The sequence below is a fragment of the Denticeps clupeoides genome, chromosome 1, assembly GCF_900700375.1.
Source record: "Denticeps clupeoides chromosome 1, fDenClu1.1, whole genome shotgun sequence".
NCBI lineage: Eukaryota > Metazoa > Chordata > Actinopteri > Clupeiformes > Denticipitidae > Denticeps > Denticeps clupeoides.
This window is the reverse complement of record NC_041707.1, coordinates 7,641,738-7,667,472: the sequence shown is the minus strand read 5'-3', so window position 1 is coordinate 7,667,472 and position 25,735 is coordinate 7,641,738. Positions and strand designations below refer to the sequence as shown.

The 25,735-nt window shown below is 43.3% G+C and overlaps 1 protein-coding gene across 1 annotated transcript in view; it reads right to left on the bottom strand.

The window, feature by feature from the left end:
• mapkbp1 (mitogen-activated protein kinase binding protein 1) overlaps positions 1 to 25,735 on the bottom strand; it is a 35,329-nt gene that overhangs the window by 7,319 nt on the left and 2,275 nt on the right. Inside the window, 21 exon segments of the mRNA XM_028978172.1 lie at positions 99 to 154; positions 251 to 390; positions 531 to 650; positions 802 to 865; positions 1,057 to 1,168; positions 1,360 to 1,435; positions 2,254 to 2,375; positions 3,390 to 3,460; positions 3,896 to 4,021; positions 5,660 to 5,751; positions 6,127 to 6,311; positions 6,666 to 6,803; positions 7,771 to 7,960; positions 10,213 to 10,373; positions 11,298 to 11,315; positions 11,608 to 11,790; positions 11,878 to 12,015; positions 12,375 to 12,545; positions 14,250 to 14,307; positions 15,467 to 15,529; positions 24,490 to 24,581. Of these exon segments, the coding sequence (XP_028834005.1) occupies positions 99 to 154; positions 251 to 390; positions 531 to 650; positions 802 to 865; positions 1,057 to 1,168; positions 1,360 to 1,435; positions 2,254 to 2,375; positions 3,390 to 3,460; positions 3,896 to 4,021; positions 5,660 to 5,751; positions 6,127 to 6,311; positions 6,666 to 6,803; positions 7,771 to 7,960; positions 10,213 to 10,373; positions 11,298 to 11,315; positions 11,608 to 11,790; positions 11,878 to 12,015; positions 12,375 to 12,545; positions 14,250 to 14,307; positions 15,467 to 15,529; positions 24,490 to 24,581 (2,376 nt within the window).

Below are 25,735 nucleotides of genomic sequence, written 5' to 3'. Positions count from 1 at the left end.
TACATCTTACAATGTACTTGTGTGGGTGTAGGAGTAAACATTAATTTGAATGCCTGTTCAGCCTTGTTGTTCCAATACTCAGTAATCGTAAGACATACCTTTTTCACATCCCTGTTGTGGGAATTGAGTGCATTGTGCTTTTCTACTAAGGAACCTGACGGGGGAAAAAAAAACAAAAATATTTATGTATTCAGACATATAGAGAGGACTGCATGAGGAAGATGAATGATAAAGAAATTATTACTGTTACCATTGTCCTCCCCTGTGCTGCTGCCAGACAATGTCAGTGGAAAGGCCATGTTTTCTTCATCCTCCTCTTCCCCCGCATCCTTGTCGCTGTCTGACGATATGGTAGGGATCGCTGTAGTATTGTGCCCCTCCTTCCTGCTGCTGATGAGTCAAATTACCATCAGGAGGAAAAGGCAGACGTGGATGATTTACATTCGGCTGGCTTCACTGTTTGAGTTATACAGCAAATAGCCTAAAAGCAGTAACAGCTCAACAAATATAATGCATAAGTGCAAACATACCTGAGTAGGTGTGGCTTATGCAGAGGTCCCTGTATAGGTCTGTTGATGTTTCTGAGCTCAGAGAGGCGCTGTCTCATGCTGATGGTCAACTCAGGGTTCAAACGCCACACAAATATACAACTGCACACACACACAAATAAACAAATAGGACATGCTTCCTCAGAAATATCTAGCAGACAATTATGTAATATTATATCGTCAGCATAAAACAGGGCTAATAATGGATGTAAACAAGGTGCTGACAGACGCAAAAATACAGATGCATGCATACCTGTCTCCTGAGACTGAGATCAGATGCTTGCAGTCATTGGTAAACTTCATGCCGGTAACAATTTCTTTAAGCAAACACAAGATGGGATTAAATTCTTGTTTCATGTATTGTCATTTCAATGCAAGGTGTATCTAGCCACCATCAAGACAAATATTTGAGTGAGGACGGACGTGTATTTAATCTGTACACAAGAGAATGCTCTGCACGGCCTTATCATTAGACTGCTAAAAGTAGAACTGGCCAAAGAGGCTTTACCAGAATGACCGAACATGGTGGCCACACATTCTCCCGTGTAGAAGTCGAAGATGCTGATGTTCTTGTCTGAGCAGCTGGTTGCCACATAGAGTCCTGAGGGGTCAAACTGAACCTGTGGATAAATATGAAATTTACAATGAAATTAGATTAAGATCTGGTATTTTAACTTCTACTGTATTTAGATGAATATACTGTATATGCATGCTGTTGTTTTAAATTGTGATCTGAACTATCAGGATATAATCATGTGTGAGTACATGTACAAATGCATCAGTGTAAATGGGAGCGGTGGTTCTTATGTACTTTGATAAGAGTCCCATCTTCACTCTGAGAGCCCTTGTAGAGCTTCTTCTGTTTGCCATTGCTGATATTGAAGATTCTGCCGGAAGAAAAAACAGGATTAAACCTGGAACAGAACACTGCAGGCAACACCAAGTACCCCAAACATGAGCTGAAATGTACACAGAACTAATGCCTGGGCGTTGTCGAACCATGGCTTTTCACCCCTGCTGATGGTTAATCACTAGTAGAGCGACAAGGGCCTAATCTTCCATCATGGTGCCGAGTTAGTAGGTGCCCTGCTGTCCACTAGAGGCCGCTACTAACATGGGCAGCTTTGTCCTTGTGGGTGTCATAAGAAGACCAAGCAATTATACAAGTCTCTCTCTCTCTCTCTCTCTCTCTCTCTGTGTACATGTTTGTGTGTATTTGTGCTTATGTAGTACTTTGAACTTTTTTAAGTTTTACATATAGACCACCCTATACTTGAGCTCAGGTCTAATTGCATACTATGTTAGAAACGGCACTGACTGCTGGGAAGCCCTTCACATTCAGCTGAGTCACTTTTCTGACACATTTTTCACATTTCTTTGCCGACAGAAAGCCATAAATTGGAGGGTTGGAGGAAAAAGGGAGGATAATGGGGTTTTAGTTTATAAGAGCAGGATTCCTGGACAGTCGCTGCAATTCACCAGTTCGGTGCAATGTGAAACACACACAAGCACATGGACCACAGCGTGTGGGGTATCAGGATTATGGGCACTGACTCGTAATCCCATCAAGTCATTGCTAATCCACTGCTGATGCTTCTGAGGCATCTAATCACACACTTCAGTCAACGTGCATAAACATGCACACAGACTATGTGGTCAAACAAGAATGCTAGAACAACCCATGTAAAAAAAAAAAAAAACCCACCCGATACTCCTGTCTTGGCAGCCAATTGCTGCGTACTTGCACATGGGGTCAATGTCCATATCATACAGAGTGGTCTTCTTCACAATGTGATGGGTGCGTGTGAACACTGTCCCCTCCGCAGTCTGTCGGAGAGGGATACACACACAAAACACAAGTGGTTCTTTAGCTACATATCCCTTACACACATAATTATTGCGATTTATGTGTGATTAACAATCATTACACATCAGTCAGTGGTAACTTGTGCCGTGTGGCATTAATATTGCTGCAAAACTACTTCTGAAGACACATGCTGCATTGGAGCCTGGAGACTTATTACATACCTAAAATACAAACCATGGTTAAAATTTGTTGGAGTAAAAATCAACAGTTAAAAGAAACATCCCCACTTTTTTCCCCTCCTGTATAGATAGCTCTACAAGCTGCAATTTTGCACTAGTCTTGAGTCAAGGACCTAAAAAAATCTGTGGAATGAGGATAACCGTGCTAAATTACAGGACTGCGATGAAACAGGTTTAACCACACATCTGTCAAAATGACAAACATCGCTCCATAGGCAAGCAATTCACGCTGAGCTGTATCGCTTTTCTCATGAAACCTAGTGAAGAATTCAGTCTCTTGAAATGTGCATGCCGCGTACCACTACAGCAACACACGGCGGGCTCCTGTTTCATATTCTTCTCACACAGTACTCCTTCCGCGGCCTAAAATGGAGATCCGCACTGGGCCACAACATGGGAGCATTAACCAGGCTTTCCCCAAATCCCTACAGGATCTCCCGCACATGTTGTAACATGGATCAATGCAGCATTTGTGTGTAACACCACCCCTGTGTTTGGGTGGGTTTTGGGAGGAGCTGTATGATTAAGGTGGCGTTACAATCAACACTGGACACCCTGACCATAACAATATTATGTGGAGCAACTTTGAAACAGAAGAAAATGTGTTTTATAATGAAGCCGACATTTCTTTCATTGGATAGTTTACATGAAAAGAACAGTGAGGTTTATTATATATAAGTATAGTTATTATTTCTGTAACTCGCATAATAGAGTTAGGAAGATTACATCTGACGCTTGTTCTATTCTCCAGTAAGTGCATTTCCACAGTGTTCCACAGCGTCCCACAGCATTTACCTTCTGTGCTGTGCGGAAGTATATGCTCTTGTCAGCCCCACAGCTGATCATGCGAACCTTGCCTTCGTTCGCTGAGGGCAGAGAAATTTTTTACCAAGGTAAATCACACATGCTACACATTATCACATTTTCTATATCAGATGTTTGCAAATCTTATCTATAAGATATCATGGTATAAAGAACACAATTATAAAAGAATGTGTGTGTGGGCAGTGCTAATCTTCCAGCACCAACACAATGAAAGCACTGATACACATGTGACCACAAGACTACCAAAAACTTCTCTGAACTCAAGTTTAGGCCGCTTTTAATTCTCTATTTGTTTAGAGCAAGTCAGTAGGGATTAATTGTTTAATTGTAAATTCCATCAAACTTAGATAATTAACCTATTTATTAATCTATGAATTAATTTTGAATTTGGCTCTTGGTATGTGGCAGAGAGAACTGCAAATTAGACTGGTTGTGTTTTACAAGAGGGGGAGAAGAAGCTGGTTGGTGAGGCTCACCAGCAAACCGCACAGCCGTAATGGAGGATGAGTGTTCATCCAACGTCTGCAGAAGGCCGTACTCCTGCTCTGCATCCAACACGTGGATCAGACGATCCCGACTCGACGTGGCCAGCAGTTCAAAACCTACAAAGATAAGGATGTCAATAATACACACACACACACACACACACCATGTGCAGAACACACATCAGAACAAGCGTGGACACCGTCCCCATTCATCACAAGATGCTCACATTTGCCAAACCCCAGAGAGGAAACGAGTCATTGCATAGAGTCTATGAGAAAGAGTATAATGAGAGATTTCGTGAATGAACAAGAGAATGAGTCAGGGAACCAGACACACTAGAGGGGTGTGGGAGGTTGCAAAATTTCATCCAATAAAATCACAGCTTCCTTCCAGGAGCAACTGCAGCAACACGCCTGAATGCTATTTAACTAAAAGCGCTCAGTGACACTATCTTGAAAACAGTACCCACGAGAGACAGATATTCCTCCCTGGAACTGCATGGAATTCAATTAGAGGAACGTTCCACAGAGACGCCATTACAGCTCAAATCCCATTCAGAGACAGACACTCGTCTATTCCAGGTTTTTAGATTGTCTACACACAAGCAATCACTGTGAAGTGACACTAGTGTCCAGCAGGCCGCTACAAAGTACAGTCATCTGCAGTCCAACGTGCAGAAAGATTACGCAATTACAGAGTTGGAAGCAGGGAGTGGAAGCAGGATTCCACAGGCAAGTTGCATATTGTAGCGCTAGAACTGGGTTATGTAAGTAAACACGAGATATGTGTGAGTGTGTAGGCAGAAAATGAGCTTTCCCTCAAGTGATAATGCATGCTGCCGGCGGGACTGGAGGAAAAGACGTTGTTATTATTCTTGGCTCTCGTGCTCCCGTGACCGGGGCAAGCGGAATGAATAAAATCACAAGTAGTCATTATGACTAAATTATTGCTGTACCAACAACATGAGTTGGCCAATGAGCTGTTTATTTGTCTAGAGTGTGATGGTGTGTGTCGGCGTGAATACTCATGTCAAAAAGATGCTTTGATACAGTGTCTGTTGAAAGATTTATCGCTTAACATAATGAGTCTGTGTAGTAGGGAGTAAATGAGTACTGTTACGGTGTTACAGCGTCCCATGTGCTGCATGATACAAAGGTTATATTGGTTGCAAATAAGTGCATCAATAAATCAATAAAATTAATGGTTATTATTAATAATGAAATAATTCATTAAATAAATGCTGAGCAACCTCTTGCCAAATAAAAAATTGGCCACAGGTGTGGTAAAGACCTAAAAGGATTCTTAATGCAGTTTCTTGAATATCTTTCTGAACAGACACAGGATAACATCTGTTTGGATAAGTGGACCAGGTTTGCACATTTTCAAGCTGTCAATCAGACAAATGAGCATTCACCCGCAGCTGAAAGAACCGGAGGGAGACCAGAGGAAGAGAAAAGTGACAATAAAGGGGTGAGAAAGCGTGAGCCTGTGTGAGAATGGGTTGACAAAAAGAGAAACCTTGCTGAGAAGCAAGGTGTGAAAAAACAGCACATTTCTGAAAACGAGGGTTAGAGAAGAGCAAAAAAAAAAAAAAAGAGTGTGAGTAGTGGTTGGGCGAACAGAAGAGGATATGAACTTGGTTAAGCACACGTTGGAGTTAAATAATCTCTCATGCACGAGAGGGCTTCTTTATTTAAACTGATGATCCTGCGGGATGCCAGAGCCCTACTTACACACACATGCATAGCACTCACCGGTCTCTGGTTTGGAGTACTCCAGGCAGAGGATCTCAGAGTCATGAGCCTGAACATTCATAATCTCTTCCATGTCCTCTAGATCATGGATCCTGAAACACACACATATACACACAGAAGTAAGCAACAGTTTATTCTTAACATCACCGCACTAACCAAAATCTATTATCCAAATTGAAACTATACAACAAGCATACAACACAAATACAGGAATATATGGGAGAGGCCTGAGTCAAAAACACTTTGTTCACACTCTTCACTGAGCTAAACACATCAAAGTGCACACTCCATTAAAGTGGAAAAAATAGCTATCTGCTTAACCTGTGTTTTCTGTTCATGCCTGACACATCACACACACACACCGCTTTCGCAGTCCCCTAGAGAGCAATTAATAAAGATCACCTCAAGCAGCAGTGCTGAGGTGCGATGTGGGAAAAACAAGATGAGGATTTTGCATGGTTCTGTACCTCAGTGTTCCATTTCGGTCCCCTGAGGCCAAATGATGCCCGTTGGGGCTCACGCAAAGGGTCCTAATGCCTGAGCGATTGTCAGATGTCTGGGAGTCAGACTTCTCTGTGTTGCCACTAGCAGCACATTCGGGATCCATCAGGGTGTTGGTGCTACTGTCTATATAGATGATCTTCTGCAGGTCCTAAAGGGGAGAAAATAGCCTTGATCCTGCAACATACAGTCTACATACACATCGTAATTAAAAAATAATGACTACGGCTATATTATCTATAACTGGCAGTAATAACATAGTCACCAACAAACTATAAAACAGCAAACCCCCTAAAAACCTGCATTGTATATGCACTGTAGGACTTTCTTAAAGGCATCTGACATTGAGGCTCTTTTATGCATAAAAGCAATGATTTGTGAACCATTGAAGCATGTTGGCTTAGGTCATGGTTTTCTCCTTATGCATCCATTTGAACCCATTTGACACTGTTTCGTGGCCAGAGATGAATACAGGCGGAAGTAGACAGAAGAGCAGAGGACTCACATTGCTGATTACATTACGGGTGAAGGTGGTGCTGTGGGTGTCAGTGTTCCACAGGCGGATGGTGTTGTCTGAGGAGCAGCTGAGAAAGGATCCTGGGGGTAGGCACATCTTCTCACCCTCTCTTGCTTCTGGGTAAACCTGAAGATGCATGACAGAAAAACAGAGAAAATGAATAAACAAATAATCGGAATAAAGGGCAGCAGTTATAAAAAGATCCAATATGCACAGTACAATATATAGAACGTTATATTTACAATATCTGAATATCGGATGTGGTCACGTCTCACATTCAGATGGCCAAATATAATATATTGTAACATGTATTTTTTGAAAATAATATTATTCAGGACCATCTTATATGATAAAGGGAGATTCAAAGTAAATACACAGAATGAATCCACAGTTTTACTAAGACTGAAATGTATGTAAAGTACAGGTCAAAAGTTTGGACACAGCTTCTCATTCAATGTGTTTTCTTTATTTTCATGACCAATTACATTGGTAGATTCTCACTGAAGGCATCAAAACTATGAATGAACACATGTGGAGTTATGTACTTAACAAAAAGTGGAGACCTGGCCTCCACAGTCACCGGACCTGAACCCAATCGAGATGGTTTGGGGTGAGCTGGACCGCAGAGTGAAGGCAAAGGGACCAACAAGTGCTAAACACCTCTGGGAACTCCTTCAAGACTGTTGGAAAACCATTTCATGTGACGACCTCTTGAAGCTCATCGAGAGAATGCCAAGAGTGTTCAAAGCAGTAATCAGAGCAAAGGGCGGCTATTTTGAAGAAACTAGAATATAAAACATGTTTTCAGTTATTTCCCCTTTTTTGTTAAGTACATAAGTCCAAATGTGTTCATTCATGGTTTTGATGCCTTCAGTGAGAATCTACCAATGTAAATGGTTGTGAAAATAAAGAAAACACATTGAATGAGAAGGTGTGTCCAAACTTGTGGCCTGTACTGTATATCAATTAGTAATATTATAGGTAAAGCATGTGATTAATCTGGACACTTAGTCCCATAATTTTCCTCTTGTTGCTAATAAACTGGACTATGATTTTTAATTAGATGGCGCTACTCATATCAAGAAACACTTACTTCCACACTCCATACACAGGACGAGTGGTAGAGGGCGGAGTTCACTTTGCCCACTTTGCGTAGGTCCCGCACATCCCAAACATAAAGACTGTGGTCGTTGTACACGCACGACAGCCAGCGGTTGTAGGGATCATATGACACCGCCACTGCATCGGGGTAGCGGACATCCGTCTTGTAGGAGAACAGGTGGCTAATGGAAGGATGGGACAGTAACTATTTGTGCATGTTAAACAGACTCGCTTCAAGTGTTGTATCAGGTGTCCTGTCACGCAGTCTGGCAGGAATGCACTTTTTGAGTACTACGTCTGAAACAGCCATCTTCATTCTTTTGATTTCCAAAATTGTTGCTTCTTGAGAAACTGAGATCCTTGAGATTGCTTTCACAACTGGTCTGTAGACAGCACAATTCAATAGAGTGGAAAACCAACTGCATTAGGTATAGAAAATTAATTTAATAAATTAATTGGTTTTGAACAAACAGGCACCAATAAGATTTTGGTGGAAAAACTGTTTTTGCTAAAAAAGTTCAGTATATATCTTAATACTTTCAGCAAGTAAATTTGGAAAATCAGCTCTATCCACCATATAGCCACCATATGCAGCAGTCAGAAATGCTGAGTACTAGGCTGAATAGGCTTTTCTAGCTGAATGTCACTCTAAGACATAAATCGCCTCAGCAACAAGGCTGACTGAACAGACACAGCGCTCGCGCACACATACACACACACACACACACACATGCTGTGAGTGGTCATTAAGACAAAAAACATACAGCCAGAGCAGAGTGGGACAGCTGTTTTTTTTTAAGAATGTTTGGAGCACCAACCATCAATACTAGACACATTCCACCACCAACACATACCCTGGAAATGGAATAATTTAATACAGGAATGATTTGAAATAGTTCTTATGGCTTTTGCATACGTAGGACTTTTCCACACAACCAACTCTGCTGTGGACCACTGGAGCATTATTTACAATGGGCCTGTTTGGTTGCACCATACATAAATATACATGAAGTAAGCAGTCACAGCACCATGGAAGTGGCTTCTTTAGTGCTGACACAGTCCACAGTTTACAGACCGTGACAAAAAGCTGCTGCTCCACATGGACTCTACACTGGTGACTGGTGTAGTTCTCTACTGGCATAAATTCCTGTGTGTTCAGTCGTAATAACTTAATCTCAACCAGCTCAGCCGCTAAGTCATTTATTAAATAGTTTTGCTAAAGTCAATCTGTGTTGCAAGTGTTCTGTTTTACTCGTGTTTTATTGCATTCTCCATGTGAGTATCAGAAGTCCCCCTCATCTTTTAACACATTCGCCGGGAAGGCTGGGAATTCGTTATGGGCCACCCTGAGTCCGCCGCAGTTAATGGCTGCTAATTACAGGGTAGGGTGAAGATGGGTGTCAGCTGTGACAATTTCACTCATGCCCGATCACAGAGAGAGGAAGGCAGGGTTGCCAGCGTGACACAATCACATCCTGACACTTCAATTACTGCACGAGGAGTGCTCTTTAAGCGAGGACTTTTAGTCAGCAGACTGTAAAAGTCAAATAGACATTTTCTCCCTTCATTCATGTGTGAGATGGGTTGACAAAAGAAGAACAGACATATGACAAGAGAAATCCACTGATTATCTAAAACAGGGGTCGGCAAACTGCGTCTCTTTTCTCCTTACACGGCGGCTACCGGTGGCTTTGGAAAATAAATAAATATAATTTAAGTGTATTATATTTTTATCTGCTGTTTCTTTTTATTGTAGTTTGAAATTTGAAGATTATTGTGATCTTGTAACATTAAGTGTTATTAAGTGTTCAGTGATTTGCATTTGTGGGTGGATAAGCTGTCATCCCTGTTGGACAACATCTCCCACCCAATGCATCAGACCCTGACAGCACTGAGCAGCTCCTTCAGTGGCAGGCTGCAGCAACCATGATGTGGGACAGAGAGATTCAGAAGGTCTTGCCTTCCAACCGCTGCCAGGCTCTGCAACAGCTGACCACACACACATACAAACCTTTTCTGTTTTTCTTATGTGCAATATGTCCACTCTGTACACATGTACACTTTCTATGTATACAGACGCTCACAAATATATTTTTATGTATATATTGATAATTTTTTTAATTCCCCCAGACTATTTTCCACTTTATTTGTATGTTGAACTTTTATATTATACAGTCGACATGCTGTCTATGCTATTTGTTTCTCTAATCTTGTACTGTTCACGTTCTGCAATGACATTGGAAATTTCCCACTAATAAAAGATCATCTTATTTCATCTTATCGCCTTTAAGTTGTATGTAAGTTGTGTAGAATTAGCATAGTGCCTCTGATTTAGGGTGACCTAAGCGGCTAAGTGCTGTAAATGAATAATGTAATATGAAGATGAGGGGGTTTCTTTGTATTATCATTTTTTGGGTCATTGTTGTTGTCTCACCTGGCGTCCACCACTGTGGCGATGTCGGTGCCAAGACTGTGTGGGCGGGGCAGAGTGCAGATGAAGTGCAGGTTGACGGGGCTGAAGGCTCGGACTGTTCCATCCGCGCAGCCGCAGAAAACCAGCTCTTCCGTCACCGAGAGGGAGGTCGCCAGGCCCGTCTGCACAGCCAGAGTGATGCGGATTGATGGATGAAGAAAATGGCCCTGGCACCAATGCTCTACTTTCACAACCAGTCAAAATCCCTGCCAAACAGGTCATCCCTAACCTAATTTTCATATTTTAATTACGTCACAGTTCTGAAAAATTCAAGATGATGCAGACCGACATACTTTCCGAGTAAAATGCACGTGCATAATGGCTGTTATGTCCAGCGCACACTGATGCAGGTAACATGCAGATTTGAGGGAGTGACGTTACAAACCTTAAACCATATAAATAAAATGGAGTCAGCCTGTCTGGGAGTCTTCCTACTTCCTACTTTTTTTTTTTTTTTTAGAACAGGAAGAACTCATTATATCCTTATATTATTCCACTGTTTGCAAACCCATTCAGAGGTTCACACAGACAGACTGCATAGATATGACCGGACTACAGCATGAAAACTTGATTTTGCATCGTTGGTACATTTGCACAAAGAAACCAACAAACGTGACGTCATGTTTTCAGAAAGGGGTCAGGATGTGACCAGACCTTTTTTTAATCAAATTCTGGAATGGAATGTCACGCCCTCACAGTTGATGAGCGCTCGGACAAAAAAAGTCTTTGTCTCTTTTCCCCTATCTGCACATCCCCCTCTCTCATTCTTTACCCGCTGTGCCAGCCAGGGGGTGCCACAAAGACATAATTGTGAGGGGTGCCCACCTGCTTTGACCGTGACCCACTTACTGGGGCTCCCATCTCACCTTTAAAGTATGTTGTTACTCTCTTACACGTTACAATGAGCATGTCTCTCCACAATGCAAATGAGACTTCATATGGGATTTTAAAAAAGTTAGGATCAATGGACAATAAGCGAGGGGGGGGGATTCGAGTGGCCAGATGAGATGTGGAGGTGATGTCTGAACAGCACATAAGCAACTTACTGTGATGCTGTCATTTTTCTGGACAGTGTGAGGGGAGAGGAAGCAGAACTCATTAGGAACACACACTCACACACACACACGCCACCAGGGCAGACAGCTGCTAGTCTAAAAATTCCACACAAACACAAGTCCTCTGAAGCAGCTGGGGCTGGGTAAGGGCCAAAAAAGTATGCCAGCTGCGCGTGGAATAACATCTCAATCAACACATATAATAGTTTTACAGCCAAAAACAAAGTGATCATTTCATGCGTTTAGCCGCACACAATCTAATCACAACTGCAGTTCAAAATCTACCAAAAAACCCACTCACCCTCAGCTCCACCCACTTGTCCAGCAACCGCTTCTCGTTGAACTCACACAGCAGTCCAGACGAGGTGATGCAGAAGGTGCTGTCTGCCTTTCGGCCCTTTCCACAGGCCACATCGTTGAAAAAGTTGTTGCGCAGCTCCCCCAAGATCGCTGAGCGGCCCAGCAGTGGCACCGTAGCATTAACCTGAGAAGCCACAGCTCAAAATGTCTACCTGAACATTTGCTTAGATGTTCACTGAAGGCAGATTAAAAGCTGCTTTGGCAAACCAACCTTAGATGACTTTGCATGATCCAAATACCAGAACTTCACATGCCGGTTTCCTGCTGTGACAAAGTAGGAGCTGTCATCAGAGAAGGACACAGCAGTCACCTTACTGGACACTTTGTTGGCAGCAACTACAATGTTTTTCTGGAAAGATGAAATGGGCAGAGAAAAAGAACACAACAGTGACAAAAGCCCTTGAAAGACAAAAATGATTAAAAACAAAATGATTAAACTTGATTGTAAACTGAAGTTTAAGACTAAATCCCCCAATAGTATGATGAGAGGTACGCGTGCAGTAAACCACCCACATTAGATGCATACAACTTGTAATAAGATCGTCCTGCAATCAGAAACTGGCTGCAGCATCTGCTCTCGATAGTTTTACAGGCATAATCTGTAAAACTATCCCTAGATTAGGTGAGTGTGCAACACAGGAGTGCTTTCAAATGCACACAGAAACCTAGAACCCACTTTGCAGCCCTTGAGAAGGTTTGGTGTGGTACCTTCCAGGCCCAGACGTTGACGATCATGTCATGCTGGTAGCCCACGCTGACGATGTACTTGCTGTTGGGGGAGAAGGCCACACACGCCACGCCGTACTTGTGCTCCTGCAGCTCGGCCACCTGGTTCCTCGCTGCCACATCCCATACCCGCACCGCGGGCATGTGCCCACTCTGGAGGGGGACAAGGGAACAAGACAGAAAGGAAGTCACGCAAACCAGGCAGATATTCAAATTCCATGCCGAGGCAAATGGGCCTGGCCGCTGTGTGCCTCTCTCTTGTGCAAGCTAATCAAGCGGCGAAGATCAGGGATGCGGAAACCAGGCCACCAAAGCATTCGGTGCAGAAAAAGCACGAAGACGCTCCCCCATGTTTTTGTCGGGGGGATTAAACCTCGGGTATCTTTTACTACGCGCTTTATCTGAGCCATTCGGAGCGGAACACCCAAAAACCGCCAACTCAGCAGGTTAGTCAGCCTTGGAAACACAGCTCTCGCTGGGACCGCCCGGTGCTGTTATACGGGCTATAAATATTTGGCGGGGTGTGCTGGAAAGCCTTGGCCTGCCGAGGCACAGTGGCAGGGGTGTGGTGGTGCCCGTTAACAACGTTAACAACAGCAAACAGACGCTGCCTTACGAGGCTGTAGAACACAGGGGCGGCGGCCCACCTGCTGCGTCTCTTCCGCCATGTTTCTACTAAACTTACCCCCCCCCCCCCCCCGACGGCAGAAACCACGTGCCAACCTTCTGGCCACACAGACCTCACACGAGCTATTCAGCTCTCCCTTCCATCCTCGTCTTTTTCCTCTCCCTCGCTGTCTCTGTCTGACAGCAAGACACAGTCTGTGCGTAGGCTGGCACCGTGCCCGCCCGTGCTTCCATGGCAACCGGTAAGCACACGCATCACTTTCACAGACGTGATTAATGGGTTCTGGATAAGCGGGGATAAGACGGCCAGCAGAAGAGTCGAGCGGCGTCCACGCGCAACAACCTGATGAACGATAACATTACGCGCAACAAATCAGTTGGGGCGTCGGTGCAAAATGTTCGACCATTACACCACAGTTCCATCTGACCTTGTGCTGTTATTGCCTGTCAGGCTGGGGTTGGGTGCACGGTAAATGATCGGTCAGCCAACATGAACTTCCGGTCTATAGTACCTATCCCTGCGTTTCGTATGCTGCAAATTTGTTTTGTTAAATCTTACTTTTTAAATAAAGTGTTCCTCTCATTTGCAGTTCTTGGACACCGTGGTCAGGTGAATTGTTTTAATTATGCTGAGGAGGTAAAACGGAGTCAAGCCCTTGCAGTGCACACAAAGAAAGCCATGCTTTTTAAAAGCTGTACTTGTCGGGTCTGATTCTGTTGGATTCTGACCGGGTCCGGCCTAACTTTTCAAGCTCGATTACAGCTCTACTCTGTAAGACTTTATTCCACTTTAAGCAACTTTTGGGTAGTTATCAGGTTCTCAACCAGTTAAATAGTGTCATTAATAATAAATAAGCTTTTTACATTAAGGATGCAAAATCCACATCTTTACTCTCACAACAGCTATTGATCTGTTGAGGGCCAGAACCATGTTGGAGTAAGTGGCATTTTGTCTGAGATATACACATCAAATAAAAGCTCTTAGAATATGAGTTATTGAGTCCATACAGAGAAGCCAAAAAGACTGCATGTTCTCACCCCTCAATGTGTTAGCAATGGTATAATCACAACAACAATTCTTGATTATGAAATCATTGAAACACTTGAACTTTTCAAAACAGAAGAGGCGATATGACAAAGGCTTGCTCCGACATTAGAAACCATCTAGGACTTTTAACGATGAAAAGTGGCAGTGGCGGCTAATGAAAACGTGATTAATGTGAGACTCACCTCACCGGTCACCACATACTTCCCGTCTGGAGAGAAAGCCAGAGTGGTGATAGTTTTCCTGTAGAGGCAGAGAGGGAGAGGAAGCATTGAGGTTGCTGTTGAAGAAAAATGCATCCTGTGCCTCTCCACTGGCTTCCTGTGCCTCTTCACAATGCTGCTCACATACAGTGACTTGTTTCCACAGCAGATTTTAGTGGATTACATTACAATGCTTCATTTCCGATGAGGACAAAAATGTCAGATTTGGCCCTAGTATCATGCAGACTGAGAGATGAGTGTCAGGCTGAAGATAAAATAAATAATATTGTGAGCAAGCAAGTCACTGGGCACTGGGTTGTGACCTGGTGACTGAAAGTCACATTGTACGATATACATCATTTCCATACTCATCTACCTTTCACCGACACTCGACCCCTGTTGTTGGTGGCATTTTAAGATAAGAATTATACCTTCGTATTGATGTCCAATGACCAATGCTTTGTAGAGTTTTCTCTTTAATTTGTGTTTTATCTTAAACACCCAGGGATTTAATTTCATCTGATTAAAAATAAGAATACAAAAGTCAAGCATTTGCTGTGTGCATGACATGGCCGACCCCAGATGAAATCAAACAAACTGTGAAATATATTTTTGACTTTTCAGTCACACAGGGATATCAGGATTCGGTGTGGCACAGGACCATTTCAAAACACTTGTCAAAACCATTGGCCAAGCCGTCCCTGTAGATGTGGGGGACGTGCTATCTGGGGAACAGCTGTATTTGGCTTTGAGTCATCGATGGCTGGGCTGGGCAAACACACTACTTTAGTTTTTTTTTTTTTTATTAAAAGGAGGTGATAATGAGCACACTGACAGAGTGGTGTCAATTGTACAGTGAAGGCGAGGGCGGGTCTACACATCACAGCTCTTCAGCACATGGAGAGACTTGTGAGAAAGATGGACTCATCAGAAAAATCATCCGTAGTGCCAGGAGTTATCATGGAGTATTATTACACTTTTTTTAACAAATTCCTGCACAGTCTATAATCAGGAATTTTAATGCATTGTGCAGAACATCGTCTTCATTGGTAAATGTTTACAGCACCCTATCTCTTAAAAATGGTTCTGAAGAAATCGAGGCGTTAATAATACGATTTTATCAGGGTCAAGCTACGTCATGGGTCAAGCTACGTATCAGCTACGTCAGGGTCAAGCACAAATTCATTTCTTTGTCTCACCTGGAGCTGTTGATTATATGGTGCTGTTTGTTCTTTTTGGGGTTCAGCAACACAATCACACATCTGCGAAAAGGGACAAAACAACTTATTAGTGGTACGTTCCTGTGTGATTTTATACCATCCTCGCAAAGCAATCGGTTTCCATCGGGAATGTTTTACTAACATTAAATCATGATCATTCGTGAGGCGGCTGGCACAAAAGCTCCATTGCAGAGCAAAATATTTTGATCTGGGATCACCAAGGCAGAAAACAGGTGTTCGCCACGGGTGGATGGGAGTTAGAGACATCGTGTGTGTCCCTCTCAGGTTTTGATCTATGTTGAAAATGCAAGAGAAGCCATTAAAAGACCCCGGGGGCTTTAATCCTCTCGAAAGGCTGTTAGGCTTTGTCGTGTCTTTTTGGACGGTCGTTGTAAACGTCAGGGTCGGGTACGGTGCTCCGATCTGCCAAGTGTACACACAAGCGCTATGTTATGGGACAATGGACTTAATAAAAACCAACTCAACCTCTACGTTAATGGCTAATCAGCAGGACTCAGTTTTTCCTTTCCATTACCCGTATAAACAAGACTTTTTTTTTTTTTTAAATCTGAGCACAGGCGTTGCATAACAACTTAACAAGGGTTCTCCGGTGCAGTAGATTCTCCTGCGTTACTGCCTCCATTAACCCGTTAACATCTCGAGGAGTGAGCATTCATATTTACCTGAAGCTGACTAGTTCTGGCAGAGGAACAGTTAAAGCTCCCAGCCTGGCAGAGGAGGAAACAGGAGACGATTTGCAGTAATTATGCCCGGTATAGAATAGCTAGATTCTAGATTCGTGTGTGTGTGTGTGTGTATGAGTGAGGGAGAGATATATCCCCCTGAGAGACATAATGCAGCCCCAAACCAGAACCCACCCACACACACAGTGATGAATAAACCCTGCAGCTGTAGTAAAACTGGACTCCTGGTGGACGGAGCCACTGGCCCTCAGCCATTTCTCAGGGCTCTCAGTAAGGGAGGGTAAAGTGCCGCTGGGTACAGATTGACTTTTTTCGACTGGAGCCATTTCCACAAATATCTCGGAGGATCTAGAGCTCCAGAGAGCTCTAGATTCCCATAATGCAGTGCTGTATCCTTTCTCAACCAAATAAGCACAAAGCAAGGTAGGCAGACTTATTCTTTATGGCTGAGGGTTTGAGGTGGAGATACTGTCATGGGTCAGTAAGACGTTACTCACCTCTAATTATGAGAATTATGCAAAATGAGCATTTAAAAAAAAAAATGATGGGCCCTCCATAGACAACCTGTAATGTAATTATTGGATTGGCCAGGGCTGGTATTTATAGGGCTTCTGAGAGGATTTTCAGCACTCAGATCCACGAGCCTGCATATAAACCCTTGTGTATTCCCTAAAATAGGAACCTGCTAAAACACACGGGGCAGTTCAAGGCCGCGTCCGTGCTCCTAGAACAAAACTGAGGATTGTCCGTTACCACACATCTCATGTTTCTTACATTAGTTTATGGTTGAAAATGATGCCGGGGTGCAGGTGGATGGGTTGCAGACCTGGCCTGAGGAGAGGTTTACTGAGCGGCTCTTCTTTCACTGTTGATAAACTACACTTGTATAGGTTGTCCTGGAGCAGGAGTTTAAAAAAGGAGAAGAGTGGGATGTACATCTCAGCGCAACTGTCGCATTCATCAGCGTGGCTATAGCATGGCATAACAGGGCACTGTTTTCAACTGAAGAGCTCATCAGGAACAGGGTTCTTCTCTGGAACTGCTGGATTAAAAAAAATAGTATCTCTTGCGGCTCTTTTCCTAATGAGGCAAAAAATATGCCAATGCAGGCTTGCTTGCTGTAAATACAGTAGAGCTGTGCTATTTATGCAACAATCATTTGTAACCATCTTCACAGAAGTACTTATCTGCTGATCAAGCAGACCAAACAGACTAAATCTGATTCTACCTATTCCCTTCATCATCTGAATCTGATGATCATAGACGACTCAAAGACTCCAGTTAAATGCAAACAAGCGCACAGAACCTTCATCCTCAAGAATGAAGGCACGAGGAAATGCTTCACAATCCAGTAGCATGGAAGGATTCATTGTGCCTCCGACACAGCGTTTAATGTTGCTAATCTCAGGCGAAGCAACTCAGACAAAGCCACTTGGCGAACGTGCACTGCTGCATAATTTGCAAGTTGGGTAAAATGCAACATCTAAAATGTATAACATATAGTACACACATTTTGAAATGTAGGTAATGGTTATAGTTTCATATGCTGTACTTATGTTGTCAGTAGCGTTTAGGGAATAACAACACTAATTTGAAGGGGCAGTGGGATTCTTCCAAGCTGCACTGAACCAGGGCGAACCTCTGATGACTGCTGCTCTCATTTACCACTGGACAACATTAGATTCGCATTCTGAGAAAAAGCAAAAAGTACTGCTCTTTGTTATTTTGTCCTTTTTTGGCTATCAATTAACTTACCGCTGTAGAGGATGGTCGGGCAATAGGCTACTTCTGAGGACGGGTTAGAAGGCTCTACGCGGCTCTGCGGTGTGTTGGATAAGTTGGATAAATGAGTTATCAGTCAGCCTTCACAGAAGTTTACACGCCCTTTCAGCCTCCCCGCCGAGGTTAAAACGCGCTTCCAGAAAATATGTTCCACAACCAAGCCGTAGCAGCGCTGTCTAATAAACATCACCTACAACAAAGTCCCATTACGGCAGCCCATTAATCACAGCCCTAATAAAACCGGGCTGCAGGCGCACGCGTGCGTGTTCCTCAGCGTGTACAGTGAGAAGAAGGCAGGGAAAATGGGAGGGAGGGAGGGAGGAAGGGGCGCTGAGCCTGTTCCGTACGAGACTGCCAAAAACACAGGCCCTGGCTACACGCGCCAAAACACCAACAGCAAGAACAGCGCTGCGGACCACACCCTGTCCTCCGGCCGACCTGCAGCCTGCAGCGAGGCTCAAGACGTCCAGAGATTAGCGTGCATTCGCATGCCGCGCCTGCAGGGCGGGGCATGCTAATGTACGAATACCGCACAGACTCCGCTTCGAAATTTGACAGCATGGTGGCCGTGGTTTGTAGTTGAATGCAATGGAGCTCCAATGTCGACGCTTTGACACCAATGACCTCCAAAGGAACATTACTGGTTTAAAAATGAGTACAATATTAATAAAAATGTATTTTAATAATTGTGTCTCTTCTGGTTTTCATTTTCAGTCTTGTTAGTAAAATGCAAGGTTGCATTTTTGTAGAGCTGAGACATGGCATGTGCTTGCAGGCTTTTCTGCATTTGCAGAAAGTGGGCATGAAAGTCATTTTTAAAAGTGTATTCAATTCTGAAGAGCTGCTGGATGAGACCCTTGGAGGATTGTCCAGAGATACAAGGACATTTCCCCATTACCGTACACGAAGAGTGAGGTGAAGTGTACACATGGTCTGTGGAGACCAGCAGCCAAAACGAAGGGGGAGAACGGGTTTTGCCATGACGGCCCATCTGGTGAGTGGGATCAGAAAGAAAGGACAGGTGGTCGGGCCGGCGGGAGGAGCCGGGTGGGATATCGGCTTTCTCCGCCGCTGAGCACCGCCTGCGCTCTGGCTCTTTGCAGGCTTCACCCAAGCTGACCCCTGTAGTATTTCGCCCAAGCTGTGCCAGAGAAGTCGCCGGAAACCCTCAGCTCCTTAATCCCATAGGCTGCCTTGGCAGCCGAGGGAATTTAACCAAAGCTGCTCGGCTTTATGCAGAAGGAGACAAGCAGAGAAGGGAGAGACTTCAGGATTTCAGGATTTCAAAAGCACGAACAGCAATTTAACCCCCTAAACGCTGAAGGAATCAGCACCAAGGACAGCTCCTCTTCACAAGCCATGTTGAAACTACAGGTTACTAATGAATCAACTACATGTAATAAATACAGGAAACTAGCATCTGATTTATTATATTAGTGCTAATGGGTAAGGATCTGTGGAAAAAGAATGTTTTCAAATGAAGGAATTCTTGTTTAAACATGTAAATATGTATTTGGCACAACATGTATGAATAAATACAGCTAATAAGAGTTGAAGAAGAAAAAAAAAAGACAGAACTAGGACACAACGACGCTCCAGAGTTGCAACTGGACACTAAGACTGTTCCTCTTTGGTGCTTCTACATAGCAGAACAGCTGGAAAAAGGCTATATTCTGCAGTCTTGGAGCTCCGTTGGCCCCGAGAGCCTCGAACGCTGCAATGCAGCAGTGACCACACACACACACACACACACACAAACACACACCACCCTGCCTGAACTTTTTTTTTTTTAATGGCAATTTGCTGCAGAAGGCATTTCTCCTCCACTCTCTCTCTCTCTCTCTTTGCTCAGCTGCACTCTTCACACAGTGCTACTGACCCACTTTGCTGCAGTGCGTTTCGAGGAAGAGCGGCACCCTGACACACATTTATGCATGTTTAATTAATACAGTGGAGCAGTTGACGCTAAACACACAGGCATTCGGCAGCCATTTAACAAAACCCTCTGTCTGCCTGGTGAATATTCTCAGATGTCAACGTGAGCGGAGGGAACTACTGCCATCGCTCGGGGTTTTGGTTCCGTTGTAAGTTTCAGATATGTCTGTCAATGATTGGGTGAAGCGTCAGGCTAGAGAGTTACCCAGTCTGAGATACCAGCTAACAGCGCAAAAGATAAAATGGTCCAAAAGGAACGTAATCAAACCATCAACGACAAAAATATGATGTTTGAAACTTGTTCAGTACTGAGCACAAGCTTACCACCTGCTATCCATACCAGTTTACCTCCATTGTAAAGGCACACGTACCTAAATGTAATATTACTGTCACCATAAATATGACAGTTCAGCAAAATGCAAACAGTTCAACAATTTATCTTTATATTAATGCTTTCATAGAGTTGCAAAGTATGCAGTAACTCTTATATGGTAATACATCACAATATAACAAACACATGTGGCAAAGAATAAATCGACTATGCTGAGATAAATGCAAAATGTGGAATAAATGGAATATGGAATGGCATGACTGATGCAGCTTCTATTTTTACTATTCCCATAAAAACGATCCATAAGTCACTACAAACTTCCTCAGCCATCCCAACAGAATTGATCAGCCTTTCGTTTCTATTTGACACTAGCATCATTAAGATATGATGTTACACTTCATGAATACACAACACCCACAAGAAAGTTCATAAATAATAATAATAAACTAAAATCAATGAACCTGCAAGATTCCCGTGAACCAATCATTTCCACTAGCAAACGTATACAATATCTCACAAAAGTGAGTACACCCCTCACATTTTTGTAATAATTTTATTATACATCTTTCCTTCGGACAGCAGTGTACAGCTTATTTAAAGGTGTAAATTTCCTTTCCCCCCAAAATAACTAAGCACACAGCTATTAATGTCTAAAACTCTGGCAACAAAAGTGAGTACACCCCTAAGTAAAAATGACCTACGTCACAGAGGACACAGATACAAACCAGGCCCAAGTGCTTATAAATCTACGGTTAAGTTCAATCCACTTAAAGCGTTTTCATGTAGGCCCTCTAATGAAATAACATTCTCCTAAAATTAACAACACTGTGCCCAAAATTAAATGACCTCATCCAGTAGACGAGGAAAAAGGTCACAATTCCGCTGATTGCATTTACACACCAAGATCGATTTAGAGTGGGTATTCTCATAGAGAGAGAGAAAGCAATCGTTTGTGAAATTAGCCACCATTCCTCACCCATGGACCCGTGGGCTGGGCGTTATCATTGAAAGCCATGTGTTCTGGAAGGACGCAGGAGGGTAATTGTAGACTATGGAGCCTTTCTGTTCCATAGTTTTCAAAAGGTGTGTGTGTGTGTTTTTTTTCTTTCTTTCTTTTTCTTCTTTTCCTCAAAGGACCACATTGAATTCAATTTCAATTATAATACTGTTTCGTGATAAGAAACAGAATGGCGCACACTGCTAAGCAAACTTCCATTGCTCAACACCCACGGGGTCATTTTCTGCTGGACAGCTGCAGAGTTTTTTACTGACTGACCCTCCACACATTCATGTGAATCCACCCCACAGAAGCACAGATGCAGACAGCCTCAGCTAACCCATATTCTGCTGACTCGGCAGGAACGGGCTCACGGGTGAAAGCTGGGGGGAAAAAATGGAGAATCGGTTGCACATCTTTGCAACAGACCAGGAATTTCAAGTGATGATTTCACTTTTAATGAAATTCAAAAATAGGACACCACAAAACACAATCTACTATCTCACTGAAAAGCACTGCAATAATGAGACCATCACTTAGTGTTGACCACCAGTGGCCTATTTAGATGTCTGTGGTTGTCAATAGTTTGGATAGAAAGTTATAGAAAATAATCTCAGTGGATATTCTATTGTTAAAGCCCAAAAACAATGGGCTTTAACACCAAACCAGTCCTGTTCATAAAAGAAAAAAGATGGTCAAGGATGGTTACCCTGCGGCAGAAGACGTGAGACATCTCAAACAGGCTTCTCCCCGGTGACTGCTCCATATTGGCCTATGATATAATGTAATGGCGCAATTTTAACCAGGCAAAGCAGGTGCGAAGTGGCTCTTTTCCAGTCTCAATGTGCACCACAGTCTGACTGCATAATAAGATTAAAAGCACCATGTGATGGAGAAGCACGTCAACATGGCTTTCCTCTCTCACTAACAAGCTGGTGAGACCCTGTAATAACCCCTTTCATTAGACAGATTTAGTGAACTGATGTTCACGATGAATTAAAAAGTATAATTGTGCAATTATCTTAAAAATAAACCAAAATACAAAATAAATTCTGTAATATTTGTAATATTTTACTTGTCCTAATATTTAAGATAGGTTCCCAGATAATGTAAATCATTTAATTTAAATGTATTTAAAAAAAAATTAAGGTTTTGTAGACATCTGAAACATGGTTACTTCTTGCAATGTGAAATATTTACTACTTTCAATGAAATTGTAATTATTATCATAACCCAGACAAGTTCAGCTTGTAAATGTAATATTAAATAGTAAAGGCTTAATTGAAATATTCATACAATGCACCACAATTTAACTCTTAGTACTGGCTATTAAGTGTGTAACTTAACAGCAATTGTGACATTGTTGTCCCTCGCATTGACCATCTTGGTCATTTTAGCTGCATATATTGGTATCTCATAAACATTATTTCATTTAAGTATTGCACAATTTTGACACGCATTATACATTAAAATATTTGGTGCAATAGTTTTGTTAGAGAGTTAACAGATTTTTATTGCGGAAGTTCGTTTTAACAAATGAGACTAGTTTTTCTGTGTCCGGTGCATCACATGGCAAGTTTTCAAACTGCTTGTATGGCTTTTATCATAACAAAGCACATGGCTTTTTGTCATATTCATGGTTCAGCACTTGAACCATGAATACAATCATTTTATTCACTTTGTTTTTTCTTGCATAAGTCAGACTATACGAAAGATACAAGTTAGTACAAGTATTCTCTAGTTATGAGGATAAAGAAACTTTAGCAAAGTTAGCAAAATGAGAGAATCGTCCAATAGCGTGTGCTGTTTCAAGACTTAACTACTTAATATTTGCACAAATCAGCAGCCAAATAGTGTAGGTCTTCATCTATGGGTCAATGTTTGTACTACCTCTGAGCCAAAAATGGGAGCTCTGATCACAAACAGGGTAGGCCCGCGAGGGACAAATGGCCTAATCAGGGCAAACACTGAATGCAGCCATTCAGACCCGTTCGGATTGAACCCTTTAGCTTTCAGAAGTTAATTCCGAGTACCAGGGCCGCATTGCTGTGTTGCATGCGAAGGCCAGGCCAGGCCAGGCAAGCTCTCGCTGTTTGTTCTCACGGTGATGGTTTCAGGGAGCTTCTGTTAGACTAGCGCCCCTTTGGATGAGTTACTGTGGGTAACCTATAGCCTTTTAAAACCGGGGTACCATAAATTCTTTACATAGTCCCAGTGCATAAATACTGCACCCCTTACACAATACCATTGTACCATTGCAGGTGCTAAAGCTTTGAAAGTCTGCATGGTAACCATTACACAGAAAAACACACCCCTCACCATTGTGAACATGAAAAAAAGGGTAAAAGAATGGGAGTGAAACAGCCAGAATGTTTAAAAGGACACCAGCAAGTTGTCTTTAGTCTGATGACGAGGACGTCTGGATGTGTGGACAGTGCTGTCACACCAATTTAACTACCAGACACTTGGGGACTCGTGTGCATCTCATCCAGCTTTCCTGAAAGAGCACTTCCTTTCTACGCGCCACATCATTTCCCTCGGCGAATACGGACCAGCTGCAGGTGCTGAGACGTGGCTGTTGGCCTTTTTGGCTCCTAGTTCATTCTGCTGCCGGGGAAAGATTTGCGCCGAACTCGGAGGCAGTTAGGTCTGAGGCATCTCGCACTGGAGGCAGTGGTGGCCTAGCGGTTAAGGAAGCGGCCCTGTAATCAGAAGGTTGCCGGTTCGAATCCCGATCCGCCAAGGTGCCACGGAGAAAAACACCGTCCCCACACACTGCTCCCCGGGCGCCTGTCATGGCCGCCCACTGCTCACTCAAGGTGATGGGTTAAATGCAGAGGACAAATTTCACTGTGTTGCACTGTGTGCTGTGTATCACGTGACAATCACTTCACTTTCACTGTCCCTACAGAGGGACTTAATTATAGTAGGAATGACTGCATTCAAAACGAACAAATGAAAAAAGCAGCCATGGACGGCCAAGTTAACATCTTTTCTTGAGGCAAACTGAAAGCACCCTGTTAATCTTTGAAAAGGCCGGCTTGCCACGAGTAAAAGTTTTAATTCTTTTTTTTTTGTTTTTTTTTTAAAGCAATTGTTCAAATCTGCCACAACAGGGATCTTTCCTCTTTTTGCCCACAGTCAGTGGGAACTTTTCTTTCACACTGTACATGGGAAGCAGAAGGAGCCTCTCTGTTAAATTGTCAGTTCTTTTGCGGGTTTGCCTGTTCTCTTCCAGCCCAAAGTCACTCACCCTGCAGGGTAGGCCACCAGGCCGGAGTGGGGGTCACAGGACAGCGCACGGTTGCCCAGAGAGGTGATCCCAAGGACTTTCTCAAGAGTCACCTGCAGAAGGACATGGAGAAGTGTACATCAAATTATGCAGCGTAAAACCCTAAAAGGTAAAACATGCATCATGAGTGCAACTGCATGTTTGTGCTGGACCCCAACAATATTCGACATATTCACTTTCACTGTTCACATGGGCATCAGGCTCATGCTCTGTGATTGTTGCCCCAAAAGTACAGACGTTCCTGACTTCCTTAAGCAAATAAAAATTTTGATGCAGTGAAGGGAGGCTTTACTTTAGCAATAGCAGCGACACCATGTTTTAACTAGCTGGTGAAACGTAAAAAGTTTTAAAATAAATAAATAAACACACACACACACACACACACACACACACACACACACACACACACACACACACACATATATATATATATATATATATATATATATATATATTTGGGGCAGTGGTGGCCGAGCAGTTAAGGAAGTGGCCCGGTAATCAGAAGGTTGCCGGTTCGAATCCCGATCCGCCGAGGTGCCGCTGAGGTGCCACTGAGCGAAGCCCGTCCCCACACACCGTCCCCACACCCGGGCGCCTGTCATGGCTGCCCAGAGTGATGGGTTAAATGCAGAGGACAAATTTCACTGTGTGCACCGTGTGCTGTGCTGCTGTGTATCACTTCAAATATATATATATTAATGGTCACATATGATTTAGTTTTGTGTTGTGGCAGCAGTGGCATCTCCCACTCCATAAACACAAGATAAAAACAATGCTGGAAATAAAATGGAAGATGATGATTTATCAACTTTCGGCGTCCGTAAAAACCGTATGCACTTGACAAGCGCTGCACAAATCAGTGCCCACCTCAGCAGGAAAAAAAAAAAAAAGCACATCAGCACTTACTTTTGCTCCTTGGTGATTATAGCGTCTCCTTTTCTCACAAGGCCCCGTCTGAAGTCAACATCGGCAGAAAGTTGACCCACCAACCCCGAAACCCTCACCGGACATTTTCTCCCGTCAGCGCGTGTCTCCGTGTGAGCCAAAAACGCTCATCCATCACTGACACACACAAACACACACACACACACCCTCCGAAACCAGCACGCATCCTTCTGGCTTCCCCTGCACATCGCCCCAGCAAGCTCTCCGCTCGGCACGCGCCTGCACGGCTTTCTCGTACAGTTTGAAAGAACCGAGAGATTCC